This window comes from Plectropomus leopardus, chromosome 12, assembly GCF_026936395.1.
Source record: "Plectropomus leopardus strain MGB_pleo_1.0 chromosome 12, ASM2693639v1, whole genome shotgun sequence".
Taxonomy (NCBI): domain Eukaryota; kingdom Metazoa; phylum Chordata; class Actinopteri; order Perciformes; family Serranidae; genus Plectropomus; species Plectropomus leopardus.
Window position 1 is genome coordinate 27,267,995 of NC_142187.1, and position 21,431 is coordinate 27,289,425.

The 21,431-nt window shown below is 39.2% G+C and overlaps 1 protein-coding gene across 2 annotated transcripts; it reads right to left on the minus strand.

Annotated features, from left to right (window-relative positions):
• Positions 1-1,104: 1,104 nt before the first annotated feature.
• neurod6b (neuronal differentiation 6b) lies at positions 1,105-21,065 on the minus strand. Of its 2 annotated transcripts, none has more exons than XM_042498166.2 (2): positions 20,663-21,065; positions 1,105-3,601 (listed from the first exon to the last, which is right to left on the minus strand). In XM_042498166.2, the coding sequence occupies exon 2, from the start codon at positions 3,594-3,596 to the stop codon at positions 2,595-2,597; it is 1,002 nt and encodes a 333-aa protein (XP_042354100.1). In that variant the 5' UTR covers positions 3,597-3,601; positions 20,663-21,065; the 3' UTR covers positions 1,105-2,594. The 2 variants fall into 2 exon arrangements, with proteins under 2 accessions (XP_042354100.1, XP_042354102.1); XM_042498168.2 differs by lacking the exon at positions 20,663-21,065 and adding an exon at positions 3,895-4,084.
• Positions 21,066-21,431: the final 366 nt, after the last annotated feature.

Here is a 21,431-nt window from a genome sequence, read left to right on the forward strand (position 1 = left end):
TTCATTTATGAATTATAACAAACTGGACTTGGATAAAAGTTACCACAATGATCAGCAGCTGTCACGTGTGTTGCAGCAACGCAGTGAACTTTGTGCACTTTCAACGTTTTCAATGATCGGAGTTAAAAGATGGTGAATATTTTTTATCGGGTTTTGATGATGAAGGAGACATCTTTTTTAGTAGTCAAAGAAAATTTGAGAATTGAATAAACCAGTATCAAAAACACAAACTTATTACCTTTTCCCACATCGGCTTCATGTTCCTCCTTATGTTTATATGAAACAGTCTTCCTGCAAACGGTTCGTAAAATCGCGAGTTGAACCTAATAAATAGCTAATATGTAGGTGTTTCAGTTTTATTTGTGCTTTAGTGTTATTTATTTAGAGCTCAATATCAAAAGTCACAACTGTGCCTCTGTGCAGCATGACCGCCACTGTCCTTTTATAAACCTTCATTTCAATCCAGATGTTTAGGATCATATAAAGAGCGAGAAAAAAAAAGCACTGGACAAAAAATACTGAAAAAAGAAGCTTATTTTTTCTTCATACTACAGAGAGGGAGATGCTGCATCTCTCCTAACTGGGAGCACTGGGATCTCTGGCTGACATCCAACACCTCGTGGACATATTTGTCACATATCAGCCATCTGATCGACTGAAATTAAATCAAATTATATCGACGAGCCTTTTTCAGAAAAAGAATCTTAAAACGCTGCATTGGATTTCGCACCTTTGTATTTTAATTTTAACTGTTTAATTTTAAAACCCCGATTTCAGTGAAATTTAAATATTTTGCATCGCTATAGAGAAAAAAACCCCTGATAAAATGCTGGCCTTTCTATGTTTTGCTTAATTCTAGCATTTCTAAATGAATAAAATAAATTAATAAAACGTTGCTGTTATACCAGAGGCCTTATATGTACTGTCACCTAAAATTCAGAGGTTGCGCAAGATTATTAAAAAGATTCAATTTCACAGAAATAAATAAATAAAACTGCGCCCGGGGCGTTTTGATCTTATTAATCTAACAATTTATTATTATTTTAAATGCCGTCTTCCTGCTGTCGATCATTTTCACAGAAAGCTGAGGAGCTGCAACATAAAGCCTCTCACAGCCTCTTCATTTTATTGCGATAAAACACATCACAAAACATTAACACATTATTTCACGAATATTTCGATCCATAACGAGTTCTCAGGAGCGTGCGCGTGCGTGTACATTGTGTGAGCGTGTGTGTGTTTGATGGTGTAAGGAAAAAAATCTTCCAATAACCATTCATAAATCGGTAAAAGTTACAAAATCAACAGAATTTATGAGTACAGTCACCAACATTGTGCAGAAATACATGAAGTGCATCACAGTTGCTCTTCAGCAGGAACAAGGAAGTGTAAAAAGTTCACATCAAACTGTCCAAAACTGTCATTTTGTTGCATATTGACGGTCATCATCTCTTTTTTAAGGCATGTTATTCGGACTCTTATAGTTCTGAAACATTTTTCTTCACCTCACACAAAATTAGTTTCCTTCCAGCTGCAGTGAAATATACAACGATGCAACAGAAACAAACTTTATGGAAATTCACATAAAAAGGTAACACTGCTGAATTGTACAATATTTTTTATAATATATTATCAACATTCAAATTGACGGACTTATAATAAATAAGCTTAAATAAATAAATAAATACAATAATAATTTACATTCACCTCGTTACCACACTATTTACTCCAAATACAAATGCATTTAAATTTAAACTTTTTTTCCCCACAACTTGCTGTATTTATAGACCAAGTTCAGATGACATCATCATCAGGTCTCCTAAACACGTGCACGTCTTTTTTTAAATAGTTAATTTTGTGTTATTGTTATCACTTTAATTAGATTATGAGAAACGCCTTGTGAGAGGATATAGACATATACCTTTTTTTTATAAGCAAAGATTGCATTTGGCTGCCTTGCATAGCTCAATTGACCTTTATTGCTAACAGACTGAATCTGTGAACTCCAATCATGTCTCAGCAAACTTCCCTGATGAGGTGAAACGTCTTTTCTTTTCCCCCGATTGTTTCAGTTAGTTGATTTTTATTTCGCCACGAAAATTATTTTACCGACTGCTGTGATTTGATTAAATAAGCAGAAAAATCAAATTAATTGTCGACAATATCAGCTTTATATGATCATTATCTGCATTACAGTCATTACGAAACAATATAATGCACTCTGTAAACAAGTTTCTCAAAACCTGCATAGAATTACTCTAATTTTGTGTTTTCCCACTGGAAATATGACATTGGGCCATTAAATCTGAATTTCCTTTAAATCAATAAAAGGCTCTGATTTTTTAAAATTTGTTTTAAATCTTTTTTCTGTCTTATATTGACACAAGATTCGAGATCTGGTGAAATCATCATTTCTAATTTGCAGACTTTTACCATGTTTGGAAGAAAAACAAGACTGAACACAACATGACTCGTTAAAATGGGCATATTTTTGCAGTGCATCAGTGTGTCTGGAGTCCATTTCGTTCCACTCTCGACATCTGCGGGGGGAAATTGCATCGCTTCTGAAACTTGAACTTTGTCCAGCTGATTGATTAATTGTGGAAAGAGCCATTAACTTCCCCTTGTGCTTGGAAGGACTGGCTGCGGACGTGCAGATCGTAGGGGAAACGGCCCTCTTGGGAGACTCGGTACATGGAGTTGTGCGCAAGAGCCGTGCGTCCTGGCGCACTGCAGTAGCGCATGCCATAGTGGCTGCTTTTACCGTAGTCTGGTGGGTCGTCGTGTTTTAGGGAGAAAATCCCGTTAAAGTTCATCGGGGGGCTCAGCTGGCTGTCAAAATGTGGGCTCCCGCTCTCAGGGGACGGGTTCTCATAGTAGGGCTCGTACGCGCCGCTGTAGCTGTAGTGTCTGAACGGCTTGGCGCTGCTGTCCAAGCCGCTGCCGCTGTGGCCGGGGGGCGTGTTCATGTCTGAGCCGGGGTACGAGTACATGGCATCATATGGCGACCTGCCAGAGAACATCACCTCCCCGTTGTGGTCTGTGAGGAAATTTCTCGCGTTCAGCTGCAAACAACCGGCCACCAAGTTGGTCGTGGGTTGAGATAATCCTTTGCACAAAGTCTGCACGAAGGCGAGCAGGTCCGGTCTCTTCCCCGCGCTCAGGGTCTCTGACAGGGCCCAGATGTAATTTTTAGCCAGTCTGAGGGTCTCAATCTTGGACAGTTTTTGAGTTTTGGAGTAGCACGGTACAACTTTGCGCAGGCTCTCCAACGCCGCGTTTAAGCCGTGCATCCGGCTGCGCTCTCGGGCGTTGGCTTCCTGGCGCCGTAGTTTGGCCCTGTCGTGCTCCTTGCCGGGCCTCTTTTTTCGCGGGCCCCGCTTTTTAGGGAGCCCGTTGTCATCCTGATCGTCCTCCCTCTCGTCTTCCTCTCTGTCGGAGATGTCATCCTCGGCCTCCCTCATGTCTGAGTTGGACCTCTCTGGCTCGTGCTGGCGCTCCTGCTCCAGGCTCTCAGGTAAGCTTTCACGGGGATAATTGGCACCAAACCGCGGCTCACACATCATATGAGGTTCCTCGAATGGCAGTGTCAACATATTTCCTGTAAAAAAATAAAGCGTAACCTGTGAGGACAGAGTACAACACCGACTTCTTCTGAAGGTTGTCAGTTAATTACCTTGTGAATGGGTCCTCCCAAGAGGAAGAGGAACAAATTGGCAAGCAGGGCCAATGTCACAGCGTGCTACCTTTTCAAAGACACTCAACTTCATTGTCTTATGAAAAAACAACCTTTTCTAATCCCTTTTACCATAATGATGATTTTTTAAAAAGCCAGTTTAATCAATAAACAAACTCTACAAGTCAACACACTGATATAAAGATAATAATACTAACCTGTGGTCAGCGTGCGCCTTGCATGTTCCCAAAAATCTCCTCTGATTCTGCGCTGCAGCTTCTTCTCCCAAATTAAAGGGGAAAAGCTGAAACCTGCGGACTCTCTCTTCTCTGCCTTGCAGTGTTGTGCTGCTCTTCCTCTTCTCTCTCCCTCACTCTCTCTCCCTCTCTCTCTTCCCCTTCCCTCTCTCTTTGAGGAATGACACTCATGCCAACAGCGGGTACCCATGCCATCTGCCGCTGACGTCTTGTGGCAGCCGAGACCACGTGTTCAGTGTCCCATGGGACCTCCATTCCGTACCGATCATCTGGCAGCTCCGGTAATGGGCACCGGGAGGCCCGCGTTTACCGTCAAAAACACAGACTGGAGAGGGATAACAACTAATATCTGCGTGTAAGAAAGATGAATTAATGTCTTTTTGTCTGCAAGAAAAAAAAGAAGGAGGGATGTGCTTGTTTGCAGGCGTCCTCAACAGGTGAGATAGATAGATAGATAGATAGATAGATAGATAGATAGATAGATAGATAGATAGATAGATAGATAGATAGTCCAAGGCCCACTTTTGCAACATGACAGGAGGCTTGTGACCAGTTAATAAATTAGATAATATTTATCAGATAAAGCTGGTAAACAATGGAAATCAACTCTCAGCAGCCCTGTGTGGGTCAGCTGTATGCATTTGGGACCTCTGTTGGAAGGGCTGGGGGTAGGGTTGGACAATATGGTCTTAAAATAATATGAAAGTCAAGGTATATAACAATATTATTGACAATGACCAAAACAGAGAATATTTGATTGTTAATTTCAACATACAATTGCAACTAAATAAGTGTTAGTTTTGTGTGTCAACATAAACGTAACAGTAAAGTATTCAGTAAAAATTTAACCCAAATTCTCTCGCATTTCTTTACTTTGTAAGCAACAACAGTATCTCAGAATGAGATTCAGATTCCGAATAAAATTTTAACATTATGACGAATAAAATCAACCACAAATGACTCATTTACAGGGGCGTAAAGGAGAGAGAGAGAGAGAGAGAGAGAGAGGCTGTGCTGCTGTCAGAGGAGCCGCTGACTGGGCTCACTCTGAGCTGTATTGCTAACACTGTTTTTAAAACATTCAGGACTCTCATGCCAAATCGCGCGATAAAAATTGTACTGATATCATCATGAATGATATGATATGGCACACCCCTAGCTGGGGGATCCTCCCCTGGCACTTTTAAATAAGCATGTCTCTGTTGAAGCCTTTTTGTGTACTCAGACACATTATTTAAAAATAAAAAATCCCAGTGTTAATCAATGTATTTCCATTGTGGTTGGGGGGGCACTGGGCACCCTATTGTGGGCCACATTTAGCCCACGGGCCATAAGTTGAGTATTACTGGTTTACAGCATGAATTGGAAAAAAAAACACGAGATATGGAGCAGATCTCATGTTGTAGTGCATAAAAACTTTGTTGCCTGGCTAAGTTCAGTTTTGACTTTCATTTTGTCCCTGAATTGCATCTATCCCACACATTAAAATCTAGTTATGTAAAATATGTGAGCCAAATACAGATAGGTACACTAAAAAAAACCAAACTTGAAGGTCTTGAACAAAGGTCTCTCCTAAACCCCAAAGCAAGATAATTAAATTACAGTAAATCAAACCAATTAAAAATGCATTTCTGATGGAAGCTGCAAATAAGAAAAACAAAAAGGCAGTGATCTTGTATTTGCTCCGTACCGTCTACAGACTTCACTAACCAAGCAGCGACCTCCAGGGCTGAAAAATGAAGCCAACACAGAAGTTCCAATAACAGCAGTTATTTGAATGGTCACTTGAGGTTGGCTTCGATACAGAATCAATCCCCACAGACCCTCCATGTTAAACCCATGTTAATACTCACATATGGTCACTTCTGGCTCCAGAATACCAAGATGGCAACAGTCAAAATGCTGAACTTGAGGCTTCAAAATGGTACACCACAAACCAATGGCTGCAGTTATGGAAGCTACGTCCATCACTTATACAGTCTGTGGGTCTAACTGACCCAAAATGAATGTCACTTCTGTATGTAGGGTACTGTACTTTACTTTTTTGTTCAATGTTTTTCTTTTAAACTAAATGAGAGACAAATAATGTCATTGTGCTGATAAAGGCATCAGATTGGAAAACACTTCTATGTGTTGTTATGGAGTAAAGCTGCTACTACTAATCAATTACTAGTCAACTACTAAATTAATCTCCAATTGAGTAATTTTTTAGGAAAAAAAAATCGAAATTCTCTTTCAAGCTTCTAAAATGTGAATATTTTCTGTTTTTTTTCCTCCTCTATGACAGTAAATGGGACATCTTTCAGTTGTGGACAAAACAAAATGCCTGAGGACATCATCTTGAGCTTTAGGAAACACTGAACGACATTTTTCACTACTTTCTTACATTTTATAGACTAATCAAATAATCCATTTAGTAAGAAAATGATCGACAATGAAAATAATTGTAGTTGCAGCCCTGTTCTGGAGTCGGTTAGGACATGGTTTGTTTGACAAGTTGTTGGGTTTTAATGAGGGCAGGAGAAAAAAAAAGTTTAGAAGGGACAAAAGTTGATAATAACAATAATTGTTATTGTACTTTATATAGTATACTATACTTTATACCTGTTGGGTGACAGGTGAAACATTGAAGAAGTAAAGCCAATCTCAACAAAACTCATGGGTTTACTATGGGCGTCTATGTGTTATATAACATAAAATTATGATCGTTGATTCATCTGCAGACCAATAAACCAATGAACCAATAAATCTTTGATGTAAGAATTTTTTAAATGATAGTCACATTTTCACAGTCCTTCTTGACATCAAATGTTTTTTTTTTTTGTCTGACCAGCGGTCCAAAACTTAAAGATATTCAGTTTAAAAGAGGCAGCAAAGAGAGAATATTTATCAAGTGATTCTTAATTGATTTCAGATTAATTTTCTATCAATCGGCTGATTGACTAATCGTTGCAGCTCCGTACAAGATTGGAAAATTCCAGCAGGCATCTCACATGCAGAGGATGGTGTGATACCAGGGGGGCGTGCACAGTGTTGGTACCTCAGGACCGTAGACATTAAGTACACCCCGTGGAAAAGGCCCAGTGGCACGCTGCCAAATCCACACTGGGGCACAGCTGGCACTCGATATGGGTATATGCACTCCTCAGTTATGTGGAACACACACACAAGCGCACACGCAAATGTATGCCTGTGAATGACCTTGTTGCAAGGAGAATCAATTAAAGCGACTTATCAATCTCTCTGTATCGGACATTAGAAGACATCGATCAGCAGCACAGGGCTGTGCAGCGGCGTGCTGACGACACCTTGGTCAGAGCACAAACCACCACACCAAGGTTTAAGATAGCGTTTAGACACACTGGTGACTGTGCATACACTTGACCTTAATGTGTGTGAGACAGGGCACCAAACATGTGGACAAACACATACTGTACATGGGCAGATACACCCCCAAAAACATAAAAAAAAAAAACCAGTCCCTTCATCACTGCCTTCCCCCCCAAAATGCCTCAGCTGGTCTGCTGATCGTTCCGGTCCAGTACACACACGCGCACAAACACACACACACACACACACACACACACACACACTAGCATCTGATGAGTCAAACTCCCCATCTCAGACTAATCAGTTGACTGCACTAATTGCAAATGCAAATATGCAAATTTATATTAATTAATTACTCCACTAATTAGTTCTCTTGTCTTTTCAGGTAATAAATCATGGTGTGGTTGAGAGGGAAAGAGAGAGACATGGCAGTGATCTTTTGTCTGCGAGAAATCCTTGTTTCAGGTCTGATCCTGTGATGTTTTTAGGACGGTTTTCATCACAAAAGACTCCTCCGCCGAGACTCCTTAACTTCTTTTTTCTCACAACAATCCTTACCTGCTTAATTATTTCGATTGATATTTTAAGTGTCACACTTCAAGGGTGGAAGCATTGTAATTTGAGAGGTATAACAAATAGCAGAGGCTGGTAAATCAGGGTGTCTCGCTGACAGTTCTTGCCTGTCAGCTTTTTTAATTATCACATTATCAGCTTTTATAGGCACGGTGCGCGGTGTAGAGCTGCAAATGAAGGCGCCACTGATCGCACGCTGAGTTGCAAGCGTTTCTCAATTGATGTCAGCACTTAAAGGGAGTTTGTGTCTGGATGATGAGTGGGAGGTGAAGCGGTTGAGGATGTAGTAATGGTGCGGTGATAAGTCCAAAAATCTAATTTACTACATAACTATTTATAGATCTTTTCTTTAGTAAAAACCCTCTGAGGCAGAAGAACGCTCCAGATAAACTCCAAAGCCAAAGCGTGTGTTTTTCATTCTGACGCTGACTCCATAATGAGCCTTTTACTGTTAATTTTCAGTTTCTCAGCGATCTAACAACTCTCACTATTTGTTTTGCATTACTTTATGTTTAGATGCATATACAATTAACTAAATCCAAATAAGGAAGTGCTTAAGTAGTCCCAAAGACAAGTGCAAGTGATTTATTTTGAGTACTTGTTGATACCCTAATACCCACATGAATACCTGGGTTACGGCTGTTAAATCAGTTTCAAATTCTTGTTCTCACGCCATAAACCTGTTGCTGGCAGATTTATTGTCTGTGTTTAGAATAAAAAGCTCCCAAAACTCATAACAATTTGCTAATTTGCAGTGCCACGAGTGTATCTACGCATTTCCTTTCCCTTCCTTTAGTCAACCAGGTAAAAGTCTGTTTGAGTTTAAAGTCTTATTTTAGGAGAAATTAGCTAAAAAGGAAGAAACTACCAACCTGGTCCCTTAGAAATTAGATTTTGCTTGATTATGTCAGGTTGTTCTCATACACTGTCAGTTTGTATATCTATGAAAAGTAACGCACCACAGTTCGTACATAATACACGTAAGCCAGTTCATGTAAAACCCACGTAATCGAAAAGGCTGCCATCACATGACCAATGCACTTAAGGAAGGAAGTAGTATAAAGAGCAAAAGTCTGCTATGTCATTTGTAGGGCACTAATTTGTTAGCTATTATACAAACCATATGAGGATATGTTGATTATGTTCAAGTGTATGTTATGTTGTTTCACTGTATGGGAGTCACAGGTGATAAGGATGGATTGTGGACAAAAAAACTGCAGTGCGTTTGAAAATGCTTCATTTGGAAAAAGGCCTGATTCGAATTATCTAGAAGGAATATGCTGTTTATATGACCAACATAAATTCTGTATATTTTTATATTCAGAATATTGTGAAATATTACTGTGCATGTCAGCATAGTCACTTATTACCAAATTCTGACAGAATCAGTGTAATTCAGTATAATATAAGCAGTATAATTAAAGCGATACTTTACCGATTTTCAACCAGCTTTGTTTAAAAACAATGTGGTAAACTTCCATTCATCTAACCAGTGGCCATTGCCCTTTTCTGCTCCCCAGCAAAACACTGCCAGATGATGCAAAACATGTCATCCAGCAGAGTTTTGCTGGCTCTTGGGGCTGTTGCTCAAACTACAGACTGTACTTCATCATTTTCGTATTGCCTGCCACCCCTGCCACCACCACAGACACAAAAAGAATAGAAGTGGACCAAAACACAGACCAGCCTTTCTCCCTTTCTATCAAACACAAAATCTGATCAAATGGTAAACATTGGTAGAGCTGATTGAATATAAACTAAGATTATGTTCCTTCACTGCCTTTTTTTGCCTAAAACATTTTCAGGAACATATTTTAGAGCCCTGTTTAGGCGTAATACCAAAAGTTTGTGAACAGGAAGTGGGCACCATACCATTTCCTGCATACTGAAAACAGAAACTGAAAAAACTGAGATCAAACAAGAGAACTAAGCAGCGCTGATTAAATATAAACCAAGTTTCTGTGACTAATTGTTACATTTTAGATTATCATTTGGCTTTAATATGAGACCATTTGTCATCAACCATTGTGTCAAACACACAAGTTTGTGTGAGGTGTTGATTGGTCCGCTGAAGCGCAGTGCATTCTGGTAGTTGTAGGTTTTCTACTGCTTAAGCAAAAGTTAATGCCACAGTCCCTTTTCTCTGTTTTATCTGATCATTTTTTGCCAAATTCTACTGACAGCCAAGTAATTGAAATCCATCCTCTAAGCAGTGAAGTACTTCTTTATGAAAAATGGAAAGTTAAGTGACATTACATACCAAAGCTATTTGAAATAAATGCATTCAAACTCAAAAGCCACAAGAGCTAAATGTTATCATGAACTGGAGGTTCAGGCTGTCAATGACCAGAATTCAAATGTGGCCTTGATACAGAAGGGAAAACATTTTTTAAAACAGTGGAGAAGTTTCATCTTGGTTGTAGCAGTGAAACACAACCAACAACACAACCCCCCCCCCCCACCCGCCAAAGGTGCACATGCAGCACGGTGGATGTGCAGAGGAGGGCTGAGGATTGTGGGACTGATTACCAGAGGCCAGGTCCTGGACTGGTGTCCTCCAGCTGTGCTGTTCTACCCAATTAGAAACTCCATATGCTGCCCCACTCAGCTGCTGAGTGGCCACACCCCCCACCCACACAGGTGGGAGCACGGTGTGTTTCTGCGTGTGTGTGTGTTTGCCTTTGTTGTCTATACAAACAACACTCCTGAGCAGGTAAAAGCAAAGTTTCTCCTTTGCCCAATTCCAAAAATATTACAGTTTACAAAAATATAATCACCCCACAGATCTGATTTAATTTTGTGTGATGGTCCACAATAGTTTCTTAATCCCAGCTCATTTCTTTCCACCCAAACAAAGTAACTCTGGCTGTCACTGCTGCTTTGATAAGAAACACACAGGTATTTAGGTGGGTGGCGCAGAAGTGCTAATAGTATTAAAATATGTGGCTATGAATAATGGATATGTTTTTGAAGATGTATAATGTAAAGATGTTAGTCCCGTTTTCAGACAGAGATGGGATGCAGACGTGAAATGTTGCTGGAGGCGCCCGTTTCTTTTTCAAAGCACAATCTGTTCGCACACGTTCAAAGTGGCTGCGACAATCTGTTGTGGTAGAATGCGACACTTCCATACCCAGAAAGTGATAAGATAAATAAAAATGTGTCAGATATCATATTTAAGTAAAAGTCACATCTTTAGTTTTGTATAAGTATTGTATGAAATGTAGGATACAGTCACAGAGGAAATGTGTCTGACCTACGCCAACAAATGTGAATAAACAAACACATTACGAATTAAGTCAGAAACAAAAAGCTCATAAAATAAAGTTTGTGGGGGTTTTTTCTTACGTTATTCTACCAACTAAGTACCAACTTTTTTACATTTTTTTTATAACAGCTCTGCTTTTTTTTCCAAGCATGAAGTCTGGATGATTGACAGGGCTGTAATATCGTTTTCTCACCTAATCGACACTCTAAGTGTTGATATGATGTATTTCTCCCTCTTCCCTCATCAACTGTCCTCGACTCATCGTCGCCTCGCTGCAGTTGAAACCCCTTTTCATTCTTAGCAAAGTGCTGCACAGACGCACAGTTTCTAGTCTGCTGAGCAAATTCAGTTGAAGCTTGGTTTGGCAAAAATATATCCGGTTTTGCTGACCATAATGCTGCTGAGTCACATGCTGCCAATTTCATCAGCTACATAGAAGACATCAGTGTTGCTGGTACCACAATGAATACAAATATGAGTATTGTTTGAAATGCTTTTTCCCCCCTTATAGACTATCCAAGCTGGCATTGGATGTCAATAAAACTTTAGAAAGACGTTGGACTCTTACATGGGACAGATGTTAAATTTTTGTTGGAATGAAAATGGAGTCGACAATATTTGAAATGTCAGAATTTGACAAAAAATGACAGAATCTTACGTTGTGTGGATGTTAACATTATGACATTTTTGTCTGAGTCTGAGTCTGTCTGAAGTCTTCTTAGCCTGTTTTATTATCTTTTATCATTTTTCTTTATGGTTAATCCAGATCAGCCACCTTAGTCCTTATGTCTTTGCTTCAGACTGACATGGCAGTGTTTGAGCTTCAATACTTCATTCAGTCAAAAGATTACATTGTAAGATTTGTTGGGAAATCTTATACTAACCACTTTGTAAGTCAACATCCTGTATTAAAGCAATAGTCAGCAAATAAGCTGAAAGTTAGATGAGACGATCAGTGCAACTCTTATGTCTGAGGAAGGTGATTAGCTTAGCATAAAGACTGAAAGCAGTGGGCAAAACTAGCTATCAGGCTCCGTCCAAAGTTAAAAATGAAAAAAAAAAACATCTACCAGCACCTCCAGAGCTCATAAGTTGGCACTCATACTGAAAACATTCCTGCACTGAAAATGAAAGATGAAGAAGTCATAAATCATAACGAGTAAATTCACCCCTGGCTGTTCAGAACAACTCCACCTTCTTCTCCACTCTATTAAACTCCATTGTAACGTTGCTGGAAATATCTCAACATGACACCACGCCATCTGTGTTTAACCAGTTTTAGCAAGAACGAGCAACATGGTGTTGCAGCGTTAGATTGGCTTTGATTTAAAGGGAAAGTGCTGCATGATGAACAGCAGCTGAAAATAGAGTCAACATAAAGGAAGAAGTTAAGTATTATCTTTGGATTCGTCACTCGTGACTAATGTGACAGTTGTTAGTACCTCTTCAGCAGCCAATGCTGAGTTTTTCTGACAATTTCTTGTCATTTAGATCCTTTGGTTAAGCCAGCAGTAAGACAACAGTGTGAAAACACTCCATTATAAGTAAATTATCCTGCATTCATAATCTCACTTAAATGAAAGTACAACAAAATGTGCATTTGCATTTCAGGGAACTTCTCTGATTCTACACATCTAAGTGTGTTTACAGGTGTTGGAGAGTATTACAGTATGTGTGAAAAAAAGTTGTATTAAGACTTTTGTGGCTCCACAGGAGTCTGCGCGAAATCAGATAAAGTCATTTCGTCAGTTGGGGCTGAAGACAAAAACAAAATCTCATTGTCTGCCATTAGAAAAAATAGCCTGCTCCTTATCTCTGCTTGAAGCCAATGACACCAGGCTACATTACCTGCTATTGGCAAACAGACCTGGATCTCCAACCCAACTGTTTGTGGTTGCATTGCATTGTGGGTGATATAGAGGCCATATGATGACAAGAAAGATAAACACATTGAGTAATTAAGATGCTATCTCTCGTTTTGCTTAGTAATAAAACAAAAAACCTTCCATTCTGAATCCTACATCAATGTAATCGTATCCGTACTCATATTTTGCTTGGGCAGAGGCCCCAGGTGTTGCTGAAATGATGCCAGTGGCAGGCTTCTGCACTTTCTCTTGATGCAGAGAGGGTCAGCGTTTAGGTTTAGGCAACAAACTTAATTATGGTAAGGAAAAGATGTAGGCGAAGGAATAGCCAGCAATATGTGGCACAAACACGACAGTGAGAAGGGGTTGGTGCTTAGATTAGGCAACAAAATTACTTGACTCTAATCAAGAAAAAATAGTGGTTGACATTAAATCATGTGGAGTGACTCACTTAAGCGGTCGGCCTTTAGGTTTTGGCAACAAAACTACTTGATAACATTTAGGTTTATGTAATAAAAGTACTTGACTGTGGAAAGAAGAAGATTACAGTTGACATTAGCCACAGAATTCAACTTACAGGAAGCTCAGAGTTCAGTTTTAGGCAACAAAACTACTTGCCTATGGTTAGGAAAAGATTGCCATGTCACTAAAAGAATCCCTGGCTTTGAGTGGTCCAAACATGGCGGTAAAAAGGGGTTGGCAGAAATAATAATAATAATAATAACAACAATCTTTATTTGTAAAGCACTTGTCAAAAATGTAGTGTTTAATGTGGTTGAAGGCAGATTCAAAAAGATGAAGGATTTAAGCAAATTAAATCAGGCAGTCAGATCAAATCAGCAAAGACAAAAGGTTCGGTTTTGGCAACAAAACAATATCTGATCATGGTTAAGAAAAGATCACGAAAGTTGCTAAAAAAAACACCTAGAGTGGCGCAAACACAACAACCAATGCTGTCATTTGTTGGTCTTCAACACCGCTCTCCTGAGTCAAAGTCCAGTGTTTGTTTGACCCATTCACTTTCTCTCCCGCTCCTTCTGTGCTCCGATCCATCCGTTACTCTGAGCGTCTAATAATGACACGGATAGCTTTACATTATAGTTGGTGGAAAGCCTGGTGTGTTACACAGACAAGTGGTGCCCCTGGCGTTATTATAGTGACAAAAGGGGCATATTTTGATGCTCTTAGAGCGAGTCCAGGATGCCCACTTTATAGGAGTACAATGCTAAATGGTGGAGTACTTTCTTAAATAAAAGAGCTGACTACATCCTCTGCCACTAAAAAATAACATGCAAAATAACTTGTCAAGTCAATTTTATTCTTAAAGCCTATTATCGCAAAACACTGTTTGCCACAGAGGGCTTTACAGCATACGACATCCCCCTGCCCGTAGACCCTCACATCGCCTAAGAAAAAACTCCCAAAAAAGAAACCCTGGAACAGGAGGGAAAAAATGGAAGAAACCTCAGGAAGCGTGGCAGAGGATGACGAGGGATGCCTCTTTGTGCAATAGATGCCATAAATAACATGTGAATTACAATAACTACAAAAAGTAGAGAGAAAGAGAGAGGGGAAGCGAGAGGGAGAGATACACAGCAATAACAGTAACAAACGCATGTAATATTATGTCTTGTGGTTGTCAGATGCATGTAGCTAAGCAAAATCTACAAAATTTCCCAATGATATGAAGGGTAATAGATGTGGCACAATGGAAATAATTACTAGAGTAAATGTAATTAGTTATTTTCCACCACTGAAAGTTACAGGTTACAGTGAGACAATTTCAGTCACACCTTTACATTATTCGAAAGTACCTCCTCGCAATTCTATATTGAAAATATTTATGAATCTTCTATAATCCATCACTAAGTGTGGAGTCTGCTGGAGCGATTTCCACTTTCACAGCAGATCTTTGTCTGCAGACATCAGGGAGCTCAGTGCCCTCTGCTACTCGCATCATCTGCTGTGTGTCACAATGCTGGAGCCATGATGGGGGTCTGCCCTGCCCCCTGTGCCCACCTGAGGGGGTGCGGGGGGTTACAGTTGGCAGCCTCGGCTCCTCACCTGTCAGCCTTCCAGAGAGGAGCCACTTGGCTGCCAGCAGAAATGGCTTCTTCCTATTTGGGGGTCTGCCCCCAGTCAAGATGAGGGAAGCTTGGCTCTTTAAGAGTTGGGCCAATTCCCAGACACACTAGCAGCTCGTGCCACAGGGCCCTTTGATTCTGGGCTCTCGATCAGTCACTCTAAATAGAGCTCTGTGCTCTTTCCAGTCGATAGACGGGGTTTAATTTTTATTAAACAGCTTGATATGCAGTGTCTACTTTACATGCTGCGTGACACCGTCATGTGTAGTTAAAGTGGCGAGAACACGCTGTCCGTTCTGGTGAGGTCAGAGGAGGGATTCACAAAAGGCCAGTCGCACTGTAGCCTTGCTGAGACAGCATCAGATTTTATTTACAGTATACATTTGCTATACATTTGGCAGCTGCTTTTTTATTTATCAATTTTCAGTCAAAATGCCAAACATTTTCTAGTTCTAACTTGTCAAATGTGAGGATTTTTTGCTTTTCCAGCCTCATTCTTTGCCACAGCCTTTTATTAATCACTTTCTTACTGTAGTTATTCCATTCAAAAGATTTGTTTTAATGTTTGTCAGTTTTATTATTAAACTTATCATTTGGTCTTCATTCTTTTGTATCTGTATTTGTTTTTATTAATTATTTTTAATATTTTATTTCTCTTACCCTTTCAGTGTAAGGCACTTTGCACAACATTTATCTATGATAATGTGCTATATAAATAAACTTGTTTTACCTTATATGACAGTATACTTATGAACTTATTTTTGAACTCATCGATACTGTTATTGAACTTGCCTGTATTACTTTTTTTCTTCATTTATAAATGTTAATTTATTCTTTTTTTAAGATTTCTTTTATTTCAAATATCTCTTGAATGTAACACTTTAAATAGCATTTGTGTATGATAAGATGCTTTATAAATAACCTTGCTTTGCCTTATATGACAGTAAAATTAGGAATTTGTTCTTGAACTCCTCAGTACTATTATGGAATTTGCCTCTGCTTTTAATTATCTTATTTTTTCTTCAAATTATATATATTTTTTCTCTTATCTTTTGACTGCGAAGCACTTTGAATTACAGATAAGGTGTTATATAAATAAAGTTGGGTTGCCTTATGTGTCATTTATCTGAATATTTTGGAGTGTTTGTTGGAGAAACAAGCAACTTGCAGATTTTACTTTGAACTGCAATAAAGATTTCACTATTTTCTAGCATTTTAAAGAACAAACAATTGGGGAAAAGCATCAAAATTAACAATGAAAATAATCTTAAGTTGTACCCCTATATATTTTATCTCAGTCACCTGTGTGAGTTTGTGTGTGACTGGAGAACAATATGTTGAGAAAGACTAATTATATGCACATCACGGAGCAAGGCTATCAAAAAACAGCATACGTTGAAGTAAAAAGTAACGCCTGCACACTCACTCCATGTCACACAAATTTAATGAAGACAGCGTGTACTTGGATCTTCCTCTAAATTTTGTCTTAATCAAACTTGCGTAGCACAGAGTAAGTGTGCAGGTGTTACATTTTTCTTCAATAGAAGGACAATAAACTGAAATTTTTTGTGTGTGTTTTGGTTCCTCCAAATTTGCATATGTGCATATATTTTACATATGTAATGTGCAGTTGAGCTCATGCTTCCCACAGGTGTGGCTGTTTTCCTTTTGATGAAGGAAAAGCAAACTTATTAGCAGGTCCAGGTAACATCAGAGCAGCAGTCCCCGCCAGTGGCCATGTGATTAAATCACAGAGTGAATCTCAGGGAGCTGGGTAATGAAGGGACAGGCTGGCGGATGCCTTCACACCCCCACCTCCTCCTCTTCCTCCTCCTCCTCCTCCTCCTCCTACTCTTCCTCTACCAAGTCGTATTGGAGCTCAGCCCGAGCTTGGGACAGGAGGTGGGGTGGAGCACAAATATCAGCACTCACAAAAATGCACGGACAAACTGAATTTGCATCGAAGACCAAGAAATACATCTTTTCTTTTTTGTTAACACTTTGAGGAGAACCTGAGGAAATTGCCTTGATTTATTTCAAAATCATCGGTAGAAGGCAATGATCAGTTTAAGACGGAATGGGCGCCAAATTAACAAGAAATTAGTAAAGAATTTTAAAAAAAGAAAATTGAAAAAAAGGAAAAGACATGAAAACAAATTCTTAGAAATAATGATTCTGTAACATAATTGTTAAATATAATTATGATAATTACAAATATAATTTTATGGACATTTTTACGTAATTAAAAAAAATACAATCTAGATCTAGAGAACATTGTGTGTCAAGTTGCCTTTTGCCGATATTTTTGAATCAAACCAATTTGCTCAGGGTTCAAAGGTTGAAAGGCATCTGAACACAGCACAACAGGAGGATTGTTGTTCCAGGTTTCAAAAGGGTTAATGCAAAGTCATGAGCATGAATTCATAAGAATACACAAACAAAAAAGAGGGTTTGTGTATCTGTTAATTAGCTCTCATGTAATAAAATGATGGAACAACAGGACACACACTTGTGTTTCTCCAAACACCCTTGACTTGAGTTAATTTCTTCCAAGCAGAGTGACATTCAAAAGAACAATGACCAACAACAAAAAGCTCCGTAAATCATCAGTGAGCGAAAAACAAAAAACAACAACCCCACAAATCTTACTTTGCAGCATCACCAAATTCCTCAATCTTGCCAAAAATAAGCATTAAAAGCTCTTTAAAATACGGTTGATGGCTTTTGGTTACAGGCAGTCCCCATTTTCATGCCTGGCAATGGTCTTTTATGGCGAGGGACCTAATACAAGATTTCTGTTCTAGTGCAAACACAGTGGCCATGGGCACCAAGGAACAGCTGCCGTATAATTGAATTAACATTCGCCTTCTGCTTCGGCACTCAGCGCTGTGCTGAGAACTCATACACATCCCTCCACGAGCTCCATCAACCTGCCCATGAATATGCATGCTGCTTGTGATAAATATGCCTTCTCTGTGCGTAATGTTTGTGGAGCTGCCTATACGCTGGATAAAGAGCTATATACTGACTGTCTTGGGAGTGTGACACCATATACATCAAGTCCGTTGATCATTTTTAGTGCTGCAGGCCCCTTGGAGGCTGAGAGAGGTGGTGTTTGGTGGAGCTTCAGTGTGATTTGAGGTCTAACAGAGACATCTAGTGGATTATTGACTGAGAGACACATGTGAGGACATACTGAAGGCTTTGGCATGTGCTAAATGTAAACAGTGCTAATTCTGGTGCTAGAAAAGTCATGGTTCTGTGTGTGAATCTGGAAACGAATATTTATCAAAGATTCACTATATCCTTTTTGTCAACCTAACAGTTTTTTTTCATATAACGGTAAAAAAAAAATTTTTTTTAATTATTTCAATTTAATCAGAAATACTTTCTTGGGGGGGAAATTGTGATTCATTACAGTTGCTCTGATGCCAGCATAGAGACAGAGACTTATGGAAAGTAGAAAAAAGTACCAGCACAAGTATATAAAAAAGAAAATAGAAATACAGCAAAAGTAAATAATTGGCACTTGTAAGTAGATATTTAAAAATAAAAGTATGTATAATATGCTAAATATTTAAAACGTGAAAAACATAAATGTAAAGAATCCCAGAAATAGACAATAAGTAATAGTACAGGAATATTTGAATAATAAATGTGTATAATGTGCTAAATGTGTAAAATAGAAAACTGGGCCTTATGCTACAATGCAATGTATAAAACTAGTATATAAGTTCAAAATCTAAAAATATAAACACATGTGCAATGCTACAATGAACAGCAATAACAATAAGAATAAATAAAATATATACAATATTTGTCACATGTTAAATATGACTTACATTAAAGAGTTGGCAAAAAAAGTTGATGTCTTTTAGCATTTGTCACAAGTTATCTCATGAGTCCATACAAGGGAATTGTGAGGTCAATGGAAAGAGTACTAGAGTATCATACCTGTGTAAAAAAGTACATTTTACACAAGTACATTTAAATTATGCAAATTAAGTGACATAGGCAACAAAATAAAGAAATGTATAGGTCTACACATCAAGCACCAGACCTTAATGTCCATACAAACATGGGACATTTCATATATGTAGACCAGTGACTTCCAATTGGTGGGCTGCCAACCAAAAGTAGGTCACAGGTCCATTCTGAATCTAAAATGTGGACCTTGAAATAATGACTTAGGAGAAATCTGGACCAGGAATGGAACCAGTTGGGAACCACTGCTGTAGATGACACTTCACAGCTGGTGCAAACTGCCTCTTGATCATAAATATACAACCTCCTTTCTCTGTATCGCCCTATTAGAAGTAACCAGACAATTAAACGAATAATCAACAATAAACAGGCCAACAAGTGGACACCACAGCGAGTGCAACAGCAAATAACGTGACACTTCTTACAGAATCAACAGCAGAAAAAATTATCCCCAAAGCAGACAACACAGATTATAGAACAGCATAAACTCTGCAGCAGCTGCAACCCACAAAACTCAAATATCAAAGAATAAACAAAGCTGCACAATTAATACACAACATGTAGTGCGCACACAAACACAACCTGAAGTTGCCTAGCAGCGGTGACTTTTTCTCTGGAGAAAGTTAAAACTGCCACACTAAGTTTGTTATTGTGATCACCTGTCAGAGTGTTTATGTGAGCTTTGAGCACCACAAAGTCCTCCACAATCAGCTCCAGGTTCAACTTCTCAGAGCCGAATGCGACCAGTCCGCTCAAGCTCTCTGTCCCAGTACTCCACTCAGACTGTGCTGCTGTGTAATGACACCACTGAGCCTCTTTGTCCCAATATAACCAGTCCACTCAGTCTCTCTGTCCCACCGAGCTCCTCAGTTTTCAAACATATAGAGCTGAAAAAGCTCTGCAGTCACAACTGTCACAAAACAGCAGAGAGTCACATTTCTCAGAGAAGGTTAAAGTTCTTTAGTGAACACAGCCATGAGCATTGTATCATCTAGCATTTTTGCCACACCCAGCCTACACCAGTGCATGTTTAATTTGGGTCACTTAGCTGCTGACCAGGTGGTGCATTTAAACCGGTACAACCTTTAAAGCTGCGACCAGCTCTGCATACTGTAGGTGTATGCCAGTGTTGGTCTGCAAAACTTTTCCACCCTTTGCCAGCTGCAGTATTTGCCCTTAAAGGCTGACCTTTGACACTGAGGTCAAGTGTTTGTGTGTGTGTAAAGGTGTGTGTTTGTGATCATACAAATTGCCTAAGAGGCTGGGAGCAGGGAGACTGGCCTATAACAGATTTGCACAAGATATTGACACACCAAACCGACATCAGAGCACTAGTGGCAACGAAAGGTTACTGTTGCATCGCCTCACGTCATCTGTGTTTCAGTCAAAATGTTGCACACAAACTCACAGCAAAGACTACGACCAGCAGCCAACCAGCACATAATTGTCAATCAAAAGGGAACCCAGAAGACCGCCTTTACACCATTTAGCCATTTCGCACATTAACAACACAATCCAAAGTTGAAAGACCAAAGCATATTTACCACGCAGCAGTGAATAACAGCACAAACCATCAGGACACATTTCTGCAAAAGAGCTTGGTGGTTAAATAAAAACAGTCTTACCTTACATGATAAGTTCGTTTAGACCTGACTCCCTCTTGACTTCAGTCCTTTGATTATATTTCCCATTTATGTTTCTCTTCTGCAAACCAGAGTGATTTCCTTCACCGACAGGCTCCACCATCTTGGAATACTCCAAAAATGTGTACAAAAGAAAAAACCCAAAGTATCAGTGAGAGTAAATGTAATTTGTTACTTCAAAAGCTGAGTTTGCATTTTTTTAAAAATGGCAAAGAATAGGAAAAACTGGCCCTTTTTGACAGAAGAGATTTTCACTTGTCACAGTAGAAAAAACACAGGTGTAACTCATAAATGAATGATTGCTGAGTTCCAGTCAGCTGCTTTGATATCAGGCACCAGCATGCTGCTTGACTGTCACTCTCACTGGGACACTCATTTACAACAGAGACATCGTTAGTGTTATTAGAAACACCTGTGTCTCTCCTACTATGACCGGTCAAAACGTCTGTGGTGTGTGAATAATTAAAGGTGCATGAAAATGGGACTAAAACCACAGAAAAACTAACAGGATGCCTGTGGGGGGAGGAAGGAGAAACTGAGAGACGGTCGGCTCAGGTGTTCCCAGCTGGCACTGACGATCAGGACAGAAATGAGAACTTAATTAATATCAGCAGAAGTCGCAGCACATTTTAAGAACAATATATAAACAAGAAGAAATCTAGACACTCCAAAAATGTGAAAAACGTGAAAAATAAAGAAGAATTACATTAAAAAGCCTGTATTATAGTGGGTAAATCATCAAAAAGCCACC

Coding starts and splice junctions, on each gene's coding strand:
- neurod6b (XM_042498166.2), bottom strand. CDS start 3,596: ATGTTGACACTGCCATTCGAGGAACCTCATATGATGTGTGAGCCGCGG.